A 22,963-nucleotide genomic window follows, 5' to 3' on the forward strand; every position below is an offset into this window, starting at 1 on the left:
ATCAGGGGACTGGAATATCTTTCATACGAGGAAAGGCTGCAGGAACTGGGGCTGTTTAGTCTAGAGAAGGGGAGACTGTGGGGGCTTCTCATTAATATTTACAAGTACATAAATGGTGGGTGTCAGAAGGTTGGGGCATCCCTTTTTTCTATGGTATCTAGCAACAGGACAAGGGGTAATGGGATGAAGCTGGAACACAAAAAGTTCCATTTAAACATAAGAATAAACTATATTCCTGTGGGGGGTGAGGGAGTCGTGGCACAGGCTGCCCAAAGAGGTGTGGAGTCTCCTTCTTTGGAGGTCTTCCAGACCCGCCTGGACATGTTCCTATGCGACCTGATATAGGTGGACCTGCTTCTGCAAGGGGGTTGGACTAGATGATCTCTAAAGGTCCCTTCCAACCCTACCACTCTATGTTTCCATGATTCTATGATTTGTGACTTCTCTTACACAATCTGGTTGTTCTGCCAAAATAGTCTTGGAAGACCTTGAAATACCCTAACAGAGAAGAATTTGAGCAGTCTGCAGCACCACAACAGACTGAGAAAATTATTGTGACGATTAGCTTCTCCCTTTGTTTACCCACTCTCTATTCTCCTCCCGCTCTTCAGCATACCTGAGGTTATAATGATTGACTTATCTGGAAAACTCTAAACTGGTTCCAAGGTACATAACAGTGAACAAGATGATGAAGTGAAGAATGATAGAAAGTACATACAGAGTAGACTGTGTGTCAGTGAAAGGTCTTTGTGTGTTGTGGAACCACAGATTATGTCTAATCTGAGACACCTGGGAACTCATCACCAACTCCTGAATAAGGGGGTGTGTCTCCAGGCACCATATCTCACGAATGCCCTGACCACAGGAAAAATATCCTGTTTCCACCTTTTTATGATGCAAATAAAAATTATATTGTCCATTTCAAGACATGCAATACTTAATCCCAATCTCTGTGTGATTTTCTGTCCAGGACTTCACAATTACTTAGTTTTGAAGCTTTACCTTGCTGCTTTCAATTCCTATTCTGCATTAAAAAACACAGATTGTAACAGCTTTCAAAATGTATTAGAGTTTCTTTTTTTAAAGTTCTCTTAAGTCATCATAAACTGTCATCTCAGGGATCATACATTCCTATACCTTATATTGTAGATCTCAATATTGCAGGCAAAAGGAGCTTGAGGAAAAGTAGTCTCAGACATAAATTAATCCATGACTGAATATCCAAAGACATTCTGATTTTCTCTTCTTGAATTCCCAATAGCATAATTCAAACATTACTTCAAACAGACTTTTGAGGACTGGTGGGATTTAAAGCAGACAAACCGCTGCTTTGAGACTTCTGGACCGGAAAAGTCCAGAAATTTAGGGAAGAGTTTACAGTTTTTCTCCTTCACAGTCGCAGACGTCCACACACTGCTTTATACTGTTTGTACACTGAAGTTTCCTGGTATTCAGAGGAATCTGTGAAAGCAAGCAGCTTCCAGAAATCTCCATGACTGCACAGGGGCAGATTGTACTTCAATGTCAGTGATTAACACTGGACAGTTTTGGGGATTTAACAAGTTCAACTAACAAAGATGACATGCATTCTAACAATATGTTATAGAAAGTATTATCTATGAGGAAAAACATGGCCAAAATCTATGTATAGATATATCCTTTATCTAGGTGCACATTAGCTAAATAAGTGCAAAAGCTTATTTTAATGTCCTTTAGCTTAAGCATTAAGAAACTAGCTGCAATCGCAGATATTCCTGAACTGAAATTTATGGAGGCTGGGAGATTTTTCCAGGGAAGTATCACTTTTTTGCACTACTCATTAAACATCTGATACTAGCCCCAGTCAGAGATACAATACTGGGCTAAGAGACATTTGGTATAAGCTGGTAGAGCAATTCTTACACCTGTTTACCACTCCTTCTCACAAACAGCTGAGAAATGAGGATAAAGATACCACTTCACAACTAGTTGCTAATTAAGTGATGAATAAATAACACATCAGATGGGGATGTGCTTCAGTGTCTCAAAATGAAATGACAATTCATTTCTAAAAATGGGAGTCAGTATGGCTTTCAGTTATCTGTATTAACACTGTGGTTCAAATCATTAACATGCTTTTGAAAGGAATCTGCCAAAATCTCTCCCTCACTATACCTTGATTCATGCTGCAAGGCTGTTTGGCAGCATGTCAACTTTACGCCTTTTGGATGGACCCAAAGCAGAGGTGCTCTCCATAAGCACACCTAAAACACCAACTATAAATTGTTACGCAGAACCAAACAAGAACTACTTCCACAAAGCAAACTCCCAGCACAAGCATTTCATGTGGACATCAGGCACTCAGCTGCATTCTGCAGATCTACACATACTAGGTTGCACAGTACCAGCCTTTATCACCAAGAAAAGGACAAGATCTCAGGAAGGCTGAGTCTGTCACTGGTCTGTTGAAGGATGTAAGACATGCTGCTTATCTTCTCTGAGGCTGCACACCTTAAGACTACTTAACTCTTTTGGATGGAACTCTCAGACCTATGAATGAAAAGTGATTTCCACAGTAATGTGGAAATCAAATGTATGGTTAACATGACATTCTGGTAATCAGTTCCCCTACAGATGTAAAGTATTGTACCTTGTTTTTGTAAACTATCTATGCCCTGCCTACTTGTCAGGCTCCTCACTACAGAATCTGACGCTCTGGATGCCATGAGTGGCTGGAAGGTCAGCCTGCACAACAGACAGGTAGGTCTGCTCAGTGCAGATTGCTGCTATAAATGGAGATGTCAGTGGGTTTCGCTATCCACTGACACATTTCCAAAATAGACAGTTTCCCACTTTTGTTAACATAAAGCCTGCAAAACAGTTCTATGTAGTTTTTTTTTAAAATTACCTGGTTTGATCAGTACACATCAAACAAATTTTTCTGTTAACTTTACTGACATTTTCTCCCTCATCTCTCATGCCCACTGAACATCAAATATTTCTTTGGAGCTCTACAAGAGAAAGTGGAAAGGAAGTCTGCATCACAAAAAAGAGTCCAATGGTACCAAGGATGAAAAGCATAGGGTGAGTGCATCCACTCAGCCAGTCATCACACCCCATAGGGAAAACATGATAGCCCAGGTATAGGTCTGAGGCTTGTTGAGTCTGGAGTCACAGATTTCCTTCAGAAAAAAAAAATCTTTGGGAAAAGATGAACTGCAAACATCACTGGAGCCTTTTTGTCACAGAAAACTGTGGGGAATTTTCATCAGCTCTGAATCCCTGCAGAGAATTCACCTTCATTTAAAAGTTCAACAGGTACGGCTTAGTGAGGAACTTTAATAAGGCTCAATGCAGTACAGACAGTACATCTGGTACCAAAAAAAAGCTTAACTTATTAGGCCTACAGGTCAGTATATAAATTTCTCTAAGAGCCTCTACGGCTATGTCTCTACGAGTGAATTAAACATGACTAGAATATTAAACATATACTCTGGCACTGAGGCCATCTGGAAAAAAACATCTCTAGTCTTTAGTATAAGACATCTCACCCTCCAAATAGGGGTGGCCGTATGGTAGCTCGGTATCAGAAACATCTCTGGCCCATGCAGACTCCTGAGTAGTGCCTGGGAAACCTCAGAGGGAACACCAGATGGCAGAGGCTAAAACCACCCCAGGAAGCGCTCCAAAAATTTATTGGTAGGGTTAGTTGTACTTCCAGTACTCATGAACATTTTCTGCTGTCAAGTATCCTATTAGGTAGGAGTGTTCCCCCTGCTTTTTTGTATAAGTTGAGTTGGGATGGCAGAAGAAACACAGATACAAACACACATATACAAATGCAAATGCAGGTCAGGAAAATTCAGCTCCTGGAGATATTTCTTTGCAGTCCAGGAGTAACTGTTAAACTGTAAATTCTTTAATAACTTTTTGGGGACGTACATGAAGTCTAAATGACACTGAGCCTCTGGAGATTGGTAAATAATTAATAAAACATCAATGTTTAATGTTCTAGTTTTTTTACTCCCATGAAGGGAAAACAAGAAAAAAATAGCGTTGAGACTGCTAGTAGATACTAGACACTGAATCAAATAAAACTTTTCATTCAATTTCTGTATTTTTCACTAGCAGCTTTGCTTGAAAAGAATTAAGAAAACATTGTTTTGCAAATGTAGTGATTGGTTTTTCATCAGGTAGCGCTTACAGTCAGAATAGCTGAAGGGAAAAATGGGAAAAGTTGTTTTAAATCACTTTGTTGTTTGTCTGATACAAAGTGGCCGGACTGAGACAGCATTCAGCATGAACTGCAACAGAGTAAGGACCACAGATACTACTCTATTGAGTCATCTAGGTGTCAAACACACTCCATTGCACACAAATTCTGTCCTCTGCTCATCCTGACAAGCTCCTCTCCATATCCCACCTAGATGGAAAGGGGGTATTAGTATTAGCTCCAGGGAGCTGCTTCCAATAGCATGCCCAAAGGAAATCTTTGATTTCTTATTTACTCTCTTGCACTGAAACAACAAAAGCTAGACTCCAGGAAAGGATTTGGTCATTTCCTAGACCTCTGGATTTAAAAAGCCCTTTTTCATACATAAAACCTACAGTGCAACACTAAACAATAGATCAGCAGGAAACAAGACTGGCATTGCAGTTGGAAGCCACTAAAGAGAACACTTGATTAGCAAAAACGAAGATAAGTTGGAAAGTGATTAATACAAAAGGGCAAGTTTTTGAAACAAATGAGCATTTGAGAACTTGGCAACATTCTTGCAAAGCTAAGCCGTAATATCATTGCATCTGTACAAAGATACTGAAATGAGTACCAATCACAGCTCTGCTACGTTTTGCTGCTTGTAGCAGTAAGAAGAGGACAGAATGAGACCTAAAATTCGTACAGATCATTGGACAATCAACAAAGATAATGTCTGAAAAAAAGCTTTCCAAAGAAATGAAGATTCAAAGTACTTTTGGAATTTAGTTTTGTAGTCACGAATAATTTGTCTGCTTTTAACACATGCTCCAATTCTCACAAACCTGTGGTCCCAATTTATGGGGGAATATACATAGGATGGAAAGCATGGCAACTCCTTCCCCTTCAAAGCACCTAAAAATTCAGGCTATGATACTTAACTGCGTAAAAATTCCACTCTTGGTGTGAAGATATGTGTTTCTGTAGCTTTTGTGCCATCCTATGAAAACAAAATGGGATAAGCAGATAGTGAGGATACTGGCTTTGGCGCCAAACTGCTTTGTTTCTGCCAGTCTGTGTGACAGCCAACAGAAGATGGACCGAAACCTCTTCTCTTTGACACTACTGAAATTGCACCACTGCATGTAATAGCCAAATTTGACACTGTGTTTTCATTGGAAAGGAAAATGTGTTCCTCAAAAGTCTGACATGACACAATATGTTAAAATAGTCTCTTCTGGAGTGTTTTCAGTCAATCAGTAAAGTAAAATAAGTGTCTTGGAGGAACACTATATACATGTTTTAGATCACACAGAGACTACAGCTCCTTCAGAGTAACTGCCTATTTACCAATGTTTTTTGTGAAAAACTATAAACATAACCTGGTTCTTCTGAGCATTGATAACAAAATCAAATTGAACTTTCATTCCACTACAATCTTATACTAATCTAAAAAATTAACAACTCCCCCTCACTGCACCTTGCCCTCTCTCCCTGTGTTCTCTAACTCCATAAGAAACAGTCATGGTTTATAGTATCACTTGCTACAGAAAAAGCACAGGTAGAAGTAAACTGCAAAGGTCTAGTCCCTCTGGTCTTCTAAATGTTTGACCCTTCTTATTTATACAGCACAACTTTCTGTTATTCAAGTCAAAAATAAATCATAGAATCATAGAATGGTAGGGGTTGGAAGGGACCTTTAGAGATCATCTAGTCCAATCCTCCTGCAGAAGCAGGTTTACATAGATCAGGTTGCATAGGAACATGTCCAGGGAGGTCTTGAAGACCTCCAAGGAAGGAGACTCCACAATCCCTCTGGGCAGCCTGTTCAATCAACAAAGACACAGTATAACAGTACCATTAAAAATAAGTACCTTCTGTTTTCAAATAAATTAACATGCCTGTACTGACAGCCATGCCACAGTAATAGAAGACACAGAAAAGGATCTGAAGCTAAGCACTGAGTGATCAGGCAGCATAGCCAGCTGTAAGCAAGGGCATCTTGAAGAATACAAAAAAGCCTAACTGGCAGTGGGGTTGGTTTTGCTGCAAGAATTGATGAAAAATTATCACATCTCTGACAAAAAGATGACCAGAGAGTAATAGATATGAAGATTTAGCAGGAGAAAAAAGGGGAGAAAAGACAGAAATATACTAGAAGTCTCTGCAGAAGGTAGGACAAAATCTGGTTGCAGTGATAGATGACCACAATTCAATGACAGATTGAAAAGTAACCCTGACACTGTCATCCTTTGATTGCCTTCATCAACATTACATCTAGTCAATTCTTCACACCCATTATTTCCATATATCTGAAGATTTATCACTCATCTTTGAAAGGTAGTATTTCATTTTGTGTCCTCTAGAGGTAATTAACCAAATCCATCTTCTAAATCTTCAGCATTGTTACTGCATTATTGCTGTGCTTTAATCGCATTCCTCAGAAGTGATCCACCATTAAGTACAGATTCATTGTAACATTTTATTTCAGGATTGCTTTGGTTTTCTTATCATGAAGGCGGTCACAATAACGTATCAGTGGTACAAAGAGACATATGAGACAAAAAAGCCACACGTGGTAGCGTGCAGATGACATTCAATATCGCTCTTTAAATGTTAGAGTCAAACACTATAGTATTGCAAAAAAAACCCAGCACTCATTTATTATCACGTTATGCAGTGGCAAGCATCGGTTACAGTCAAGCTCAGAAGGACCGGCTAATTGTGTGCCAACAAATAGCAAGCCACATTTGTCTTTAAGCTTAATTCAGCAGTGTTTTCAGGGAGAACGAGGGATCTGTTTCTCTTATAACAGATTTTTTTTTGGTAGACTGCACACCTGAGGAGGACTAGAAAAATAACAATGAGAAAAATGCAGCCTCCTGCTTCAGAACACAATAGATGTGAATAATCAAGAGGGAAGAGAAAGAAAAATTGCAGAAGATTCATGCAGGAGTCTCATGAGATTTGGTCACTTTCTTGAGCTATTAAAAAGAAATCATTCATGGACTTTTGGGGAAAAGTAATAACAAATTACTATAACTTCTATCTTAAAGACAGCTATTCAGTGAGGACCGGTAGTTGAATTAATAAGTACACTTATATCTGAGTGAAATAATTCTTCTATCAGTTAAACATCTTTGCACATATAGAAGCCTTTGTGCCAGCCAAGTTACTATATGACATTATACATATGTCTCTATGGGTAAATTACAGTAATATAACTCAATATTATAAATGAGATCCTTTTAGATGTGACTAATGAAGGAAAGAGATGACATCACAAGTGTTACGGCTAGATTTTTTCATTATATATGCTTGAGGGCGGAAAAGCTCTTCAGAAGGAGCAGGACAGGTTGGATCAATGGGCCGAGGCTAACTGTAGGAGATTCAACAAGGCTAAGGGCTGCATCTTCTACTTAGGTCACAACAATCTTATGCAATGCCACAGGCTTGGGGCAGAGTGGCTGGAAAGCTGCCTGCAGGAAAGGGACCTGCGGGTGTTGGTTGACAGCCCTCCAAATATGAGCCAGCAGTGTGCCTAGCTGGCCAAGAAGGCCAATGGCACTCTAGCTTGTATTACAGAAATAGCATGACCAGTAGGACCAGGCCAGTGATTGTCTCTGTATATTCGGCACTGGTGAGGCTGCACCTCGAGTGTTGTGTTCAGTTTTGGTCCCCTCACTGAAGGCTGGACCTTAAGTTGCTGGAGCGTGTCCAGAGACAGGCAACAAAGCTGGTGAAGGGTCTGGAGAACAAGTCTGATGAAGAGCAGCTGAGGGAGCTGGGGATGTTTAGCCTGAAGAGAAGGCTGAGGGGAGACATGATCACTCTCTACAACTGCCTGAAAGGAAGTTGCAGCGAGGTGGAGTACTCCCCAGTAAGGAGTGATAAGAGGAAATGGCCTCAAGTTGCACAAGGGAAGGTTTAGATTGGAGGTTAGGATGAACTTTTTCACCGAGAGGGTTGTTAAGCACTTGCACAGGCTGCCCAGGGAGATGGTGGAGTCACCATCCCTGGAGATATTTAACAGGTAGATGAGTTGCTGAGGGACATGGTTTAGCGATGGGTCTGGCAGTGTGAGGTTAGTGGTTGGACTCAATGATCTTACAGGTCTTTTCCAATCAGGAAGATTCTATGATTTAGGAGGGCTAAGTAAAAGGGATCTCCTTCATAGTTTGTATTCTTTTTTTTTTTTTAATGTAAAGATAAATACTTCACTAATGGATAACAAGATTACTTCATGCAAACTTCTGGCTTCCCTTTCCAAATTACAGCATCAACATCCAAATCAAAAGGCAGCTAATACCACAGAAATGGGGATGCTGGGAAAGATGTACAGTATCAACCTTGACGCAGTACTTTACAGTCAGTTTAATAATATATGAGGCTGCTACTAAAGTGGTTCTACTGGAAAGATAAGCTGATCGAGTATCTTAAATGCATTTTCTAATTCACTGCCCATCTTTTTCTCTTTTTTTTTTTTGTCCATTTAAGGAGGGGAGTTTATAAAAAGAATTGTAGGCAGACAATCAACATTTTAAAAATAGCTAATCTATTCCCAAGCTAGCTCAACTATATTTCTGAAGAAAAAAAATGGAAGAAATGCCAAAGGAGACACCATTTTTTGATTAAAAGGAAATGAAATGTTTCCTCCATAAAATTGATTTCTCTTAATCACCTCTCATTCATCACACAAACACAAAGATATTGCTAACTACTTCTCTTCATATTTCATAATCCCTTACTGCCCAAGGACAATCTGCTTTGTCTATCACACTAGGTAAAGGTGAAGTCCAGTCCAACTCATTTAGGCAATTAGCTTGCAACTATGTTCTAGGTGCCTAACAAAGGCTGCGTAGGATACTCTGGTACTTTCTTTAGTTTGTATTAATGAAGAGAGGCAAGTACTCTGGAAACTCTCTATACAGAAAATTCATTATGTACCTAGGCTGAGGTGAACAGTATCTCCATTTGGACTTAAGTGCACGTTAACTGCCCGGCATAGTCATCTCAGATGCCGCCTCAAGGCTCTTCTCTCCCTCTGTAGCTATAGCACATCTACCAGAGTTTCTGCTCTGTGATACAACTCAACGTGCAGCTTTCTAATTGTGTGGGAAGTTACTATCAATGCGTATGAAGGCAAGCAAGACCAAGAGATAGATCTTGTCCCTGAGAAACAAGTTTGCAACAGCAGTTTCCCAATGTGCAGAGTATTTGTCCATATATTACCACCAGAAAACACATCTTCCAAGAGAAACAAAGAGCTCCAACAGCAGGGAAATGCCAAGAGGATATGCAGATGGCATTCACTTCACCTACTGCCAGCAGCTTAACAGACAGGCACTTGGCTCAAGCCATGCTCCCTGGACAAAGAATAGAAAGAAACAAGCTCTATACAATAAGTTATCTTCTGATAGAGGCACTAATAATCAGATAGAATGAATCACTCTATGGAGAGCCACAGTTATCCCACTGGAAAGAGTGACTACACAACTTCACATGGACGCAATGAATTGCATTTATGGGACGTATCCAACCTAGCACATAGAGTGGGCCAGACAAAGAACAGGTGGTGTGGCACAGTGAGGTGAGGCACAGAATGGCTTGTTTCTATCTAGATTAATTTATCTGAGAATGGACCTGGCACATGCTAACTTCCAGTGAGAACCCCAGTATCACCTGGGAAAATGCTGGGCAAAATCTATGCTAATGATTAACATATGATGAGTACACACCTGAGTTCAGGCACTGTGCTCAAGCACAGAAGTCTTGACATTCTTCAGATTATCAGGAGTATCGCAACTCTTAAATCTAGGAGATCAAGAGTTTATGAGTTCCTTTTGGAAACAAGAGCAAGGGTCATATCTATTGTACAAATTCTGATACCATTTTGTTATGCTAAATTCCAGTTAATTTGGAGATGCTTTTGTTATCCAAATAGAAAGACTGTTTTACATGATTGGAAAATGCTAAGAAAGGCCACGTGTCATTATTTGAATAGCTCAGAAGGTCAGAAGCTAAAGCAAATTGCTGCTGGTGCAGAGAAATTCACACATATAATTGTGTTATATTAAAAACAAAAAATGTCCAAGTTCATCTCCTGGATCTTTAATGAATAACAAGACTTAATGCATTACTCAGTATTCTTATCTTGGGTTGGCATATTCTAAAACTTGGAATTTACATGTGTTTTTTAATTGTTTATTATTTTAAACTTTAAAATTTCAGTGCATTTTAAAAGGCACAGTAGCATCATAAACCAACAAGAAAAATAGCTATCTTCTTACAAAATAAGTTTTGATTAAGTATAAAAAAAGGTTTCCACTAGTTTACATTTTAGCATTTCAAGTCTGTCAGATTCAATTTCTTACCTTCCAGATTTCTCGCCTCACTAAAAAGATGAGACAGCTTCCCTGCACGGCCAAGCTCAGGTCAAGGAAGTGGAAGCCCTTAGCACTTTGATTCTGCACCAGTCCAGTCCCAAATAGTGGAGGGACTTGACCAACCGAGCTCTGGTAGCATGTGAATTGGATTACACCTCAACACTTGACATTATAACTAAGCAATGAGCTCACATGTCAAGTCTCTATTAATCACCTGAATGCAAGATGTTCAAATTTGCTGATGTGATAAGGAAACAGCCATGTTTGAATCAAGGGAATAATCCTCTACAAGTAACTTTAGAGTTAACAGACCAGCAGAGCATAATAGTGGGGATAACTTACATCTCAAAAGAGCAAGGGATTGGCTATTTTTGGTCAAATGGATTTAAGCTTGCTCTTAAAGGTCATCTTCTCTGCCCAATGTATATTTTGATTCAGGACTCACACAAAGTCTACCTGAAAAACATGCATTGATCTGCTGGGTAGTATTACTTGGTGCTGCTAAAGACCAACAATGTACCTGTTCAGCAGTCTTCTACTTACCTTTGAAAAGTCAAGTTACAAAGGAAAAAGAGGTGGAATTCATCCCAACATTAACTAAAAACTGACCATCTATCCTAGAACAGTCAACTCCTCTCACTGTCTTCTCTACCCTTTTAACCTGTTAGCATTTCTAGACAGGCACTTCTCATAGTTAGGTCCCTTATTGTCCTAAATACCTGTCTTAGAACAAAAAAGTATTGTCTTGTGGAAGTACTGCTCTCTGTTAAAGGTTGTTCTGATGATCAGCTTTGTCTGGATGCTAATCATGTGCTAATCTATTTAAAGGTTGTGAACAAGCCATATTCAAGGACCTAACTCCCACTGATACAACTATCCTGTACGTAGCTCCATATTGACATAACTTCACAGCTTCCAAAAACCCCACTAGCTTCACCAGAGGTACCTCTGGCATCTCTGCAGTGTGCTGTATTGTGCCATGGAGACATACCCATGAACTAATGAAAATTCAACATTCATATTAGTGTAAAGAAAAAAGTCATTAACTGCTACTGAACTGCCAATTATCCAGTGTAACTGCAGACCTCCCAGCACAGCTGTTTTACCTTCCCTCTCTGCTGTACGCAGCATTACATTTGTATTGCAGGTTACATTATCACAGCAACTTGTAACCGGTTCCTAACTGCTGAGAGAACAAATTATTTTGCAAAAATTATTGGTTAAAATCCATAACAGTGAATAATGAATTAGACACGCCTACACTTGGGGATTTTTTCTTTGCAATATCTGTAATTATAAGGAACTGTGAAATTCAATTACAAATATTAAACGAACTCTCCTTTTCAAATGATTCTTCTTCCAGCTATTTTTTATGACTCTGTGTCATACAGGAGAAAAAGTTTGGTGTGGATAAGCTAAAACCCCTAACGACAGCTAAATATTACTCAACCTCTTGCACTGAAAGTTTTTATTATCCTTCAGTATTCATTAACTGCACTTGATACTACCCAAGTTTAAATTCTTCGTATAATCAAATCTTCACTACAATGAAAACTGTGCAGGAAAGTGTATTGTTACTAAGTGATCCCAATGTTCTGGTGATATCTAAACAAAGCACTCTATCTGAGAGTCTTTAGACTCAGGAAGTCTCACGTCACAAATCATGGGAGTTTGCAAGAGTACAACAGAGAAGAATTAACATGTGTTTATTTTGTTCTTCCCTAAGTGTCCACCACCAGCCAGTATCAGTCAGAACACTGGCTGGATATACACTTAGTCAGAGATGTCATGGATGTTCCTACATTCTTATGTTGTTTTCTGCCAAGCATGAGATTGTCTGCTATGCCTTTATAAAATTTCTAAGCGTTCTGTAAGACTATAGACATTAAATTATCTAAATAAGCACTCAGTGCATACATTAAAATCTTCATATAAATATCACAGCCTTCTGTCTTCAAGGGAACGGGAAAAACTGCTAGGCATAGTGTAGGTAGAAATACATAAAGTTCTGTGAATTTTCCACTCCTCTATAACTTAAATTAGTGTATTTCTTCATTACTTTGGCATGACGAAATGCTGTCAACAGAAGTAAAAATGTAGTTGTGGTTACATGCACGGAAGTCCTGACTTTGTACTTAACAACTCAGGGTTTTTTATGATGAGTATATTTTAAATTACATACATGCCGTTCTTGTTGCAATCAATACAAAGATACCAATAACACAATGAAAATATGTACACAGTGTTGGTAACTACTGGTATCTCAGATGGTGTGGCATATCCTTAAGAAACTGACATACATTACAAAAGACCTAAGGGAAACTCCTCATCTTCTGCATCATCAGCACAAGACCAGCAGGGGTATCTGAAACCACACCAAGACACACTTGTGTGTACAACTCTGGGGAGCATTGACAGAAATAAAAATCATATCAGAGACTAGATTCACAGAAACACAGTGGTAGAAAAGATCTCAAAGTATCAACTAGTGAAGCCTCTGCAGAAGCAAGAGCAACAGTATTGGAAGAGGTATTTTTCTAGCCCCATCTCAAAAAACTGCAAAACAGGAGATGACACAACAAATGCAGCTAGCTAAAAACTAATCTGAAATCAATTAATTAATTTCTTCAAGTCTTACTTTAATTGGTTCTGAAGAGCAGCTGATCATCCTCCTCTCACCCCAGCTTCCTACAAATTAGGAAATTTATGTCCTCTCTCCATCCTATTTTCCAGTGCTAAACAAACCAACTTACTTCAACACTGCTGCATACACCCTAATTATTTTAATTAGAAACATTTGTTTCCCTTCCTTACACCTCCTGTTCATTTCCAACTCCCTGAAAGCCTGTGCAAAAACATTGGACACAGCATTTTTGCTCGGGCTTCACTAATGGTGGACAGAGAAACCCCTGTGTCTTGTTAATGACTCTTCTATTTATGTATCTGAGAGTAAGATGCATCTTTGTTCAATTGTATTGCACTTGTGACTTGGATTAACTTTTGCACTTGCTTTAGATTCTGATCCAGCAAAACCTCTACATCCTTTTTTTTCCCACCACCACTGCTTAGCCAACTACCTATTATTTTAAATATAGGCTTCTTCCTTCTTTACAGAATGTAGCACTCTGCTCTCACCCTTTGTTTATTTAGGGACATTCCTCTAGTTTGGAAACACCATTTAGAATTCCCTTTTTGTCCCCTGAAATGTTTGTGGTTATTCCAGACTGATGTAATCACAGATTGTATCTATTTCATCATCCAAGTCAGGATGATTCAATATCTGCAGCTGGAGGTGGCTTTTAAAAAGCCTATTGCCACCTCCCAGCAATATTAACTACCTCCTTGTAAGGAGGTATTTCTTCCCTTTCACAGCAGCCACTTTCCTCTGCAGATAAGAAAAAGCCCGTCATCAATTCCCTCGGCCAAACCAGAGTCAGTTTCCTATCATGCTGTCTGCTACAAGCACTTCCATCTCTCTGTCAATAGCAACTTCATCAAACATGACAGAAGCGCAGAGAGAAAAAGTGAGGCAGGCTGGGGGAGTCCATGGGTACTTTCCCAAGGGAAAATAAAAACAAACTATGGGGCCAAGACAAAGGATTAGAAGGAAGGCTGCTGTTGTTGCCAGCTGGCAACTAGAGAGTAGGCAACTTGCTAAGATCGACTGTCCTCCTGGAGCAGTACCCATTGCTGCGGTCTACTAGAGGATGGCTGCTGGCTCATCACCAGCACAGTGACAGCACTCTGCAGGGCTATGCTGGCCTCAGGAGATGCTTCCCTGATTGGGAAGTGGTTTTTTTTCCTTCTTGTTGTTTTTTTTTTTCTCCTATATTATCTATCAAACACACACACACACACACACACACACACACACATATATACATATATACGCACACATCCCCCTCCAAAATTACTTGTGGTCTATCTGGCATATCTATTTAGTAAGATCTACTAGTCTCCCTATGTGTATTAGATTATAAAATATATAAAAGCAAAAAACGGTATATAAAGTTATATATTCTATTTTATACTCCTGTGATTTGCGATCAAGTTATAGGCACTCCATGAATGAATCTTCTTCCAGCTAGAAAACCTGAGTTTGCAAGAAAAATGATTACGTAACCACTCTATTAGTACAACTTATTTAATTCCTCCATATAAGTCTTCAAAGCAAAATACGTCACAGCTCTGTCACATATTGCGTGAGGCAACTTGGAGATTCTGTTTGCAAAGTATTAGAAAGTAGCTTCTTATGGCAGTAAATACAAGCTACATCTGTCATAGGAAATACAGGTGACATTTCAACTGTGCCTAGCTGCAGCCACTCAAAGACTAACCAGGTTGCCTTGGCTCCCTTCACAGCTGCTAGGGAAAGATGAACACCTCCCAGAAAGACAAATCCTGGCATATTAAAAAAAGAAACCACATTGATATCTAAGATACCTATCTCTTACAAATTTGAGTCTGTCTCCTTCTCCTGATTCCAGAGGGAGCCTGGAGGATGAGCTTTGTCTGGACAAGTAGGAAATAATTCAGTTACCTAAGCAAGGGTGTCTGGTGCCATTCTGGATGCCTTGGATTATGCAGGACCCCTTCATTATGCTAGCAGATACGGCATAGGGTCTACAGGAGTCCCCTACCCTACTGCAGGGGCAGCTGGAATCAAACTGAGATGCTTTGAGACATGTAAAATATTTAAGAAGCCCTAATGAAGTGTCGTCTTTTTTTTTTTTCCTAAGCCAAACAGCTCTCCAAACTCCATCACTTGTATCAACACGAATAAGATTCAGTTGTTTAAACTTCAGGAACTGGTGTATTGTCTAAGATGTGCACAGAGAACAGCAGATGACTTGCAAGAGATCTGCACCAAACTGGACTTAAAAATCAGAGGGCAAGTACGATACCATGAAACCAAAATGACAGTAGACACCTTTGCCTAAGTAGCCACATTCGGTTGTAGATTAACCACAGTTGGAGAGTTTAGGAATCCAGCTGTCATTTAGACATCGAATCATACACATCTCAATTTACATAAACAGAATCCCACCCTATTTCTTAGGCATCTAAAGTAAGATGTAACAAATCACATTAACAGAAGTATGAAGGTTCTGCACCTTCAGTACTTCAGGTGATGTATGAATTAATTCATCTAAAAATCATTACTTACGTATCACTATATAAGAACAGCAGATGACATTTGCCCTCAGTGAGTAAGAACTTTAGTTGACCTTAGAGCAGCAACTATAACACAGTTTGTCAGAAAGATGTCAAAATGTCTTTGAAAATCAGCAGGCACCCAATGAAGTCCATACGCGTACTCACAGTTTTATAACAGAACATATGCAAAAATAAAAAACTACAGTGTTCATATAGAATAGATTATGTCTTTTCCAGAAACAACAACTCATTAGTTTTATGGTCTGACTTTATGTCAAACTAATTTTACAAGTACAGTATTCTCAAAACAGCAGGATGACTGTATAGCCAATGACGCCTCCTGGGTTTTGGTGGTTTAATTTTATCGAAATTAGAGCCTTTGAAATACCCTGGATGAACAGCTCTGAAGTCCCCTCTATACACAAAGAGAATGCAAAGAGCACTTCAGAGAGCAGTAGCACAAGTTTCCTTTCTTACAGGAGATCACACTATCCGCAAAATGTTTTCTCTAAGGAGAAAGGTTCATTTTTGCACTGACCCGCTTGTTTTTTCTATCCACTTTACAGCTTTACCTTCCATAAACTATAAAAAACGTCTTAAAATGATGGTAAAGTGAAAGCACAGTGCCTTAGTCTTCCAGCTCTAATGATGAGTTTAAAGATGGGGTTATTTGGAGAGTCACTGTATTGATTATTTAACCTCCCAAGAATAAAAAGCTATGGGAGCATTTGGGTGCTTGAGAATTATATGCCTGGAACTAATGCATTTGATTCACAGACGAAATGTTGAACTAGGATCAGTCTATATTAAAAAAAAAATCAAAAAATAAAAAAAAATCATAAATTGTGGTTACTGTCTGGTCTGAAATAACATCTGAAAAAGCATGGTAACTATTTCTTTTTCAATTCACATCACATAAGCAAAACGTATCTCCAAAACACAGAAAGTACAGAACACAAATCAACCCAAATCACATAAAATGATAAACTATAAAACTAAATTATTGAAATCTGACAACAGTGATCTTCCATACTCTTTATTTGTAAGAAGACTTACAGCATTTTCTCAGTACTACATCTGTTATTATTGATTAGTATCTTGTTTGGAGTGATACATTGCTGTATATTTTACAGGCATTTATGGAAGGTTGAAATGTAATTACTAGAGGTATCCACAAAAATAGGTAGGTGGTTAAGTACACAATTACAGGCATAATTTGTGAAATAGGCAAATAATAATGAGAAATGATGCATAAGCAAAGCAGGAAAATAAAGGACATGGAGATACACACATATATGCATACATATATGTGCAGGTCATTAACACACTGTAGCCCTTCCTTGAACAATGCTCTTACATGCAACTTCAGTAATTCATTCTTGCTACCTTAGATATCACTCAAAGTATAAATATGCAAGCATTATTATTTTTACTTCGTGTTTCATATTTTCAGTTTGTTGTAAATAGTAGAGCAGAGTAACAATTTCAATAGTGTTACTCAATATTATCAAATGAGATCAAACAGAAACTTCTTATTTAAAACTTTTCAGCAAAACAACTTGATGCTATGCAGTGCTGATACTTGCATCACTCCTCCTGATCCAGCTTAGCATTTCAGCATCAAAAGTAAAGAAAAATGTTAACTGTTCCATGTAACCTGAGGAAAATCCACGTTACTATTCATTAAGAGTATTTTTAAAAAATATCTACAGGTAGCCTGAATGTATGGAGGGCAAATGTTTTCTAATAATTTTCAACAAAAACACTAAAAGTACACAAATATTTGTTTAAAATTCTGGAAATCCAAAAAACAACAAGTGAATGAAGATTCGTAGAGGAATATATTAGATATAAGCCTCTAGTTGGATTAAGAATAGAGCATGATGTAAGTTGTAACTCTTGTTAAAAAGAATCACAATCATATCACTGATTGCTACATTAAAAGCTGCCTAGAAGGTAATATAATAAAACTTGCTGTAATAACTTTTTATTTATATTCATAAAACTGAAGAATGCTAATTCTCTGGTTATTTTATTTTAAATATAGAGACAAGTTTTAACAAGCTAATTTATAAAAGGTTACACCAACGTCTAGGTTTAAATCAAAGGAATTAATGTCCATGCTACCACAGTTCATAGAAAGAAATTCTTGTAAGACATTTCAACAGCTGATGAGGCTAAAGGCCAATGCTCACAATATCTGCTTGGAATTAAATGAAAGAATATGTCAAATATTAAAAGTTTAGTTGGCAATCGGTGTCAAGTTCAAGAGCTATGCCTCAGGTCTTCAAAGTAACTGTGACTTTTTTTCCCCCTCTAAATTACTACCTTAGGAATGTACACTTCAGTAATCTTGAAAAGCTCCTTCAGTTTATTCCTATTCACTACTTCTTGGTATTTACTCAAGAATCTTGGCAGATCAGTAGAAAGATACCTAAAATAAGTGAAATAACCAACTCAGGCAGTACTTTGATACAGCTATGCTCTGTCCAAGATGAATTCTTTCACAGAGAGAAGAGATAAGCTCAGCCAAACTCCAGTTGTAGTAAGGTGCTCACCAAACAGAAGCCCTTTCTGTTCGTTCTTCCTGAAGTAAATTACTGTAGCTTTTGTACCAACAGTACTTTATAGCAACTCCCTTCAGAAATATCTATTTGTTTCTGTTGCAAGCTCTGTATTGTTATTTTTCAGACTTTGCATTGTTTCATGAGAGGGCACAGGAAAAATCTTCTCACTTCTTTACAGCTCTGGCAACTAAGAGGAAACAGCGGGCACTGACTTGCAGAGCTGATAGAAACCTTGCTCACTGTCCCAAAGAAAGGGATGACACTCATCCTCTTGAGAAGCTCCTGTATCATTCAAGATCTAATTAGCCAGTCTAGAAGCATAACAAGTATAATTACTTACTTTTCCTTGTACCCTGCTACAGCGAGTTGGACAAGTTGTTATTTAAAGCTAACAAGCTTTATTTTCCACATCTGAGGTAGAAAAAGAATTTTTAAAAAAGCATAAAAAGCAGCATACATCCCCTCATTTTCTTTCCAATCTCAGTCTGCCTATGTGGCACTTCACATACACAAGGTGTTATATATTAATTTAATGCATAATGTCGTGCTTCCCTAAGTCTGGAGCAGAGCCAAAGGTGGGGAAGGTGGCAATGGAGATAGTGAAGTCAGACTCTTCAAAGACACAGCTTTCATTTTTGAGAAACAATCCTATTGATACCAAAAAGCCTGTGGAATATACAAAGTGTCTCTGCAGCTGCCTGAACTTGCAAGAAGCCTAAAATAAACTCTTCTTAAAAACTATCTCATTTGTCCCTCCTGAATGAATAGAAAGGCAGACATTATTGACACTTTTAACTGCAAACAGATAATCGTACTTCTTATAAAACCATTTTTAAAAGACTGGAAGTGGAACAAAAGTTCCTGTCTCAGAAACTTGGGTAGAGTAGGTAAAAGAAGAAGGAGGATTAATGAAATTGCACATAGCCAAGCTATGCCAGCTTGTAACACTGCAACAGTGCATTGAAGGAGTGGTTGTGCAATGTTAGTGGCATATTTACTAAGAGAGAGCTTAGCTTCCAAACGAGCAGATTATTATTTTTAATGCCATAAATATAACCACGGCATTGCAGACCAGGCTGCTCTTTTTACCTCAGGTTTGCAAAAGGAAGAATACAGAAAGAGGTACAGAGAGATGAGTAATTTTTTCAGGAACATGAAAAACCCACTTCAGCTTTAGGACTAGGGTAAGAAACAGCAATTCTAGCTTCTAACCCCAAATCATCACAATACACAGACCGGAGGGACCAAATCACAGAAACACACTGAACACTCCCATTTACTCAGTGAACCTGACAGCCCCGCAAAGTATCACTTTGTGAAGTAAAATTACAATTCCTCTGAAGCTCACACACAATCGCACCTTACCTAGATGCTCAACAGTAATTAACAAACTCGCACAAGACAGAGCTTATCCACCGACAAGTTGGGTTGGTTGTTTTGGGGTTTTTTTCTCCCCACCTGAACCGCACAAGAAGCAGGGAGACGCCGACTGACACGGCCCTCCGCCACCGCCACGGGGATTGCTGCCGCCAGCCCGCTCCGCTCCGCATCCCGCCGGCGGCGGGGCCGCGGCAGGTGCCGGTGGGCCGGCGGAGCTCCAGCGAGCTCTAGCCGGCGGCGCCCGGGGAGAACGAAGCCGGGGAGGGGGGAGAGGGTGAGGCAGCCCGGCACCCCCGGGCTCGTCAGGGCCACGTACACCCGTGGAGGCAGCCGCTGGCAGCGAGAGGGGAAAGGGGAGAAGGAAGAAAGCGCCGTCTCCAGGGAAATAAAGTTTTGAGGCGGACAGCGCAGCGCTCGGCGCCCCGCGCAGCTCGGCCAAAGCCCGCCGAGACAGCAGCGACTTCGTGCGAAGGAAAGGACGGGGAACGGGCGGCCGTGACCCGCCGGGCTGCAGCCGCCCGGCCCCTCCCCGCACTACTCACCATGTTGACTTCAGAAACCATGTCGATGCTGGCGATGTCGATGTTCATCCCCACGCAGACGGGCGGACCTACGGACAGAGCTGAGCGTTACGCGCTGCCGCTCCGCGACCAGCTGGGCCAGGGGAGCTGTGGCAGCCCCGGGGACAGCGGTAGGGCTGGAGAGCCAGGCTTCGGGCGGCGAGCCTGGTCAGGGCGACTCACCTCCGAAATCTGGCCGGAGGCGGATGTCGTAGCCCTTCAACAATTTATCCACAGTTTCTTTCACGAAGGACATGTTGCCGGGATCGTTCACACTGTGAGGACGAGAGAAGACAAGAGGGAAGGGAGGAGGGGAGGTGTCGGGCAGGGGACGGGTGCGGGGGGCCGGGGGCAACGGAGAAGGAAGCGGGGGGGGGGGGGGGGAGGGAAGCGCATCAGCTTGTTCTCCTGGCGAAACGCATCCCGCGCCGCCGCCGGCGCACGCCGAGTCCTACCTCTGGGCGCAGCAGACTACGGCCACCAGGACGGGAGCGGAGAAGATCCCGAAGATCCTGCCTTTACCAAAGCCCCACATCCCTCCGCTCCGCGCTCCCTCCGCGCAGCAGCAGCAGCCGCCGCCGCGGCGATTCGGCTGCTCCGGCTGCCGCTGAGGAAGAGGCGGAGGCGACAGTCCCCGTTCTCTCCCCACCTCACCCTCCCTCCGAAAAAAACTGCCCCGCCGCCTGCCCCAAAACCGCTGCCTGGCCCGCGGGAGTCGCCCGCGCACCCCGCTGCGCCCACCCCGCGGCCGGACGCCGCCGAGCCCCGGAGGAAGCCGCCCTCCGCCGGAGCCCGGCCGCCTGCCTCCCCTCCGGCCGCCGTGCCCGCACGCCGCTGCCCGCCCCGCCGCCTTCCCGCCACCGGGAGGGGAGGGCACCGCCGTCCCCCCCGGCGGAGAGCCCGAGGAGGGGCGCCGTGCGGAGCGGGGCTGGCCGGGGCCGCGGCAGCGGCAGCAGGGGGCGGGGGCTCCCCGGGCGCCGCCTCGAGCCGTACCCGCCCCGCCGGTCAGGGCACCGGCCCGCGGCATCCGCGCTTCAGCAGGGCTGCGCCCTCAGAGCACTCGCGGGGGACTCCCCGAGGTGGGAGTGGGGCTGCGAGGCTAGGGCAGCTTACTGGGCTACCCGCCGTGGTTGGGTGAGAGGAGGTGCCCGACGTCGGCCCGGGATTGGGGGACAGGGGCATGCCCCATGTGGGGTGTCTATGCCCACTGCCCCTCGATGTGCCTTGGGAATGCTGCCACGAGAGGCAACTGAGGCAGGAGAGGGAACTGGGCTGGGAGCCCTGTCCTGACCCAAACAGGGCCAGAGGCCATCCCCTCCACAGCCAGGAGTCTGGGGTACCTGTAGAGGTACTGAGCCTGAAGCTCCCTTCAGCCGTGCCTGTGGGGGCACCATCAACACAGACCTAGGCCGTTATGTTTAGCCAGGCAAAACTTCTGCTGGCTTCAAAGTGTGTAGAGCCAGGCTTGTTACAGAGGTTGGTAGTGAAGGGAAACTGCACTGGTACCAAATGTGGGTCTTTCGTGCATTGCCTGTAAGCTTCTAGGTGCTCTTAACTTTGGTTAGGGTGGAGACAACACAGTTGTTATTGTCACCCTCCTGGGTTAATTAGTCATTTCAACAGGGCTAATTGGCATGGCAACAGAAGCACATTGACTTTGCTATATTTATTGCCTTTGGTTCCAGAGCCAGCTTCTTAATGCCAGACCTCTTCACTATGCTCTACCAATACAGTAGACGCCCTAAGCCAGCTCTTGATTCTGATTACATTGCTATCAATGGTCACTGGTCCATGACAGAACACATTTCACTAGTCAAGGGAGAAAAGCAGTGTATTTTTTTTCTCTTGCTACCTGTTTTTCTTTCTACACATCCTGTTCACTTAGAGAAAGGATGGACACTTGAGGAATGCTGTGGTGTTGTGTACAGGTGAAGAAGGATGGATGGCCTTTTGTCTCTTCTCAAGAAATTATTGAAAAGAAAGGCTATTGCAATCTGTGGCATATGTTCCAACCTTGTTGCTGTTAAAGATCCAAAGAAAAGAAGGAGCAGGCACAGTTTTAAGAACAACAGAAAACCCTGCAGGCAGTGAGAAGAACTGTAGAGAAATTTGAGTGTTGCCAAATCTTGTGATTTAAGACTTGCGGTATTTGAATTTTTTAATAGTGTAATAATTACTATGATTACAAAGTAGGTGAAAATCTCAGCCTTCATTTACAAACTAATAAGGCTTATGATGAAAGCTTGAGAATTGTGACATGAAGCATACATGACTCAAGGGGTCAAAAATTAAGTCAAAGGATAAATATATGTATGTAAAAAATAATGTATATGTAGAAAAGTTATTTGAGGGCCCTGAATCTTGATTTTTTTTTTAATGCTATGGATGGGAAATAATGAAGATTAGTTCTTTCAAAAACTTCAGAGAAAGTGAATTTAGGGAAAGGTACCAACTCAGTTCTCTCACCTTAAATGCTGAGGGAAAGTATTGATATTGAAAAAAATATTTCTTATGGAGAACTTAACAAGATTTAGAAGTGCATTTAAGCACTAATAACTTTTCTTAAATAGATTGCCAGTTTTACAAAACCAAAATATTTTAGAGAACACTTCAACTGATTAACACACACTATGCTGGTACTTTGGAAACACATATGTGGTAGGAATGAATCAAGAGCGCTATAGAGTTGCATTTTTTATTTCTTTGTTAGGTATTTGTCTTCTTGTTCTTTCAGATCAG

General features: G+C 41.2%; 1 protein-coding gene across 1 annotated transcript in view; it reads right to left on the reverse strand.

The window, feature by feature from the left end:
* Window positions 1-21,137, reverse strand: part of GABRB3 (gamma-aminobutyric acid type A receptor subunit beta3) — a 115,338-nt gene extending 94,201 nt beyond the window's left edge. The window contains exons 1-3 of the mRNA XM_061998105.1: window positions 20,680-21,137; window positions 20,408-20,499; window positions 20,207-20,274 (exon numbers count right to left, since the gene is read on the reverse strand). Coding sequence (XP_061854089.1) covers window positions 20,207-20,274; window positions 20,408-20,499; window positions 20,680-20,759 — 240 coding nt within the window. The 5' untranslated portion in view covers window positions 20,760-21,137. The remainder of the gene's footprint in view (window positions 1-20,206; window positions 20,275-20,407; window positions 20,500-20,679) is intronic.
* Between the last annotated feature and the right edge of the window lie 1,826 nt (window positions 21,138-22,963).

The sequence above is a fragment of the Colius striatus genome, chromosome 1 (assembly GCF_028858725.1).
Source record: "Colius striatus isolate bColStr4 chromosome 1, bColStr4.1.hap1, whole genome shotgun sequence".
In the NCBI taxonomy this organism is placed as follows: Eukaryota; Metazoa; Chordata; class Aves; order Coliiformes; family Coliidae; genus Colius; species Colius striatus.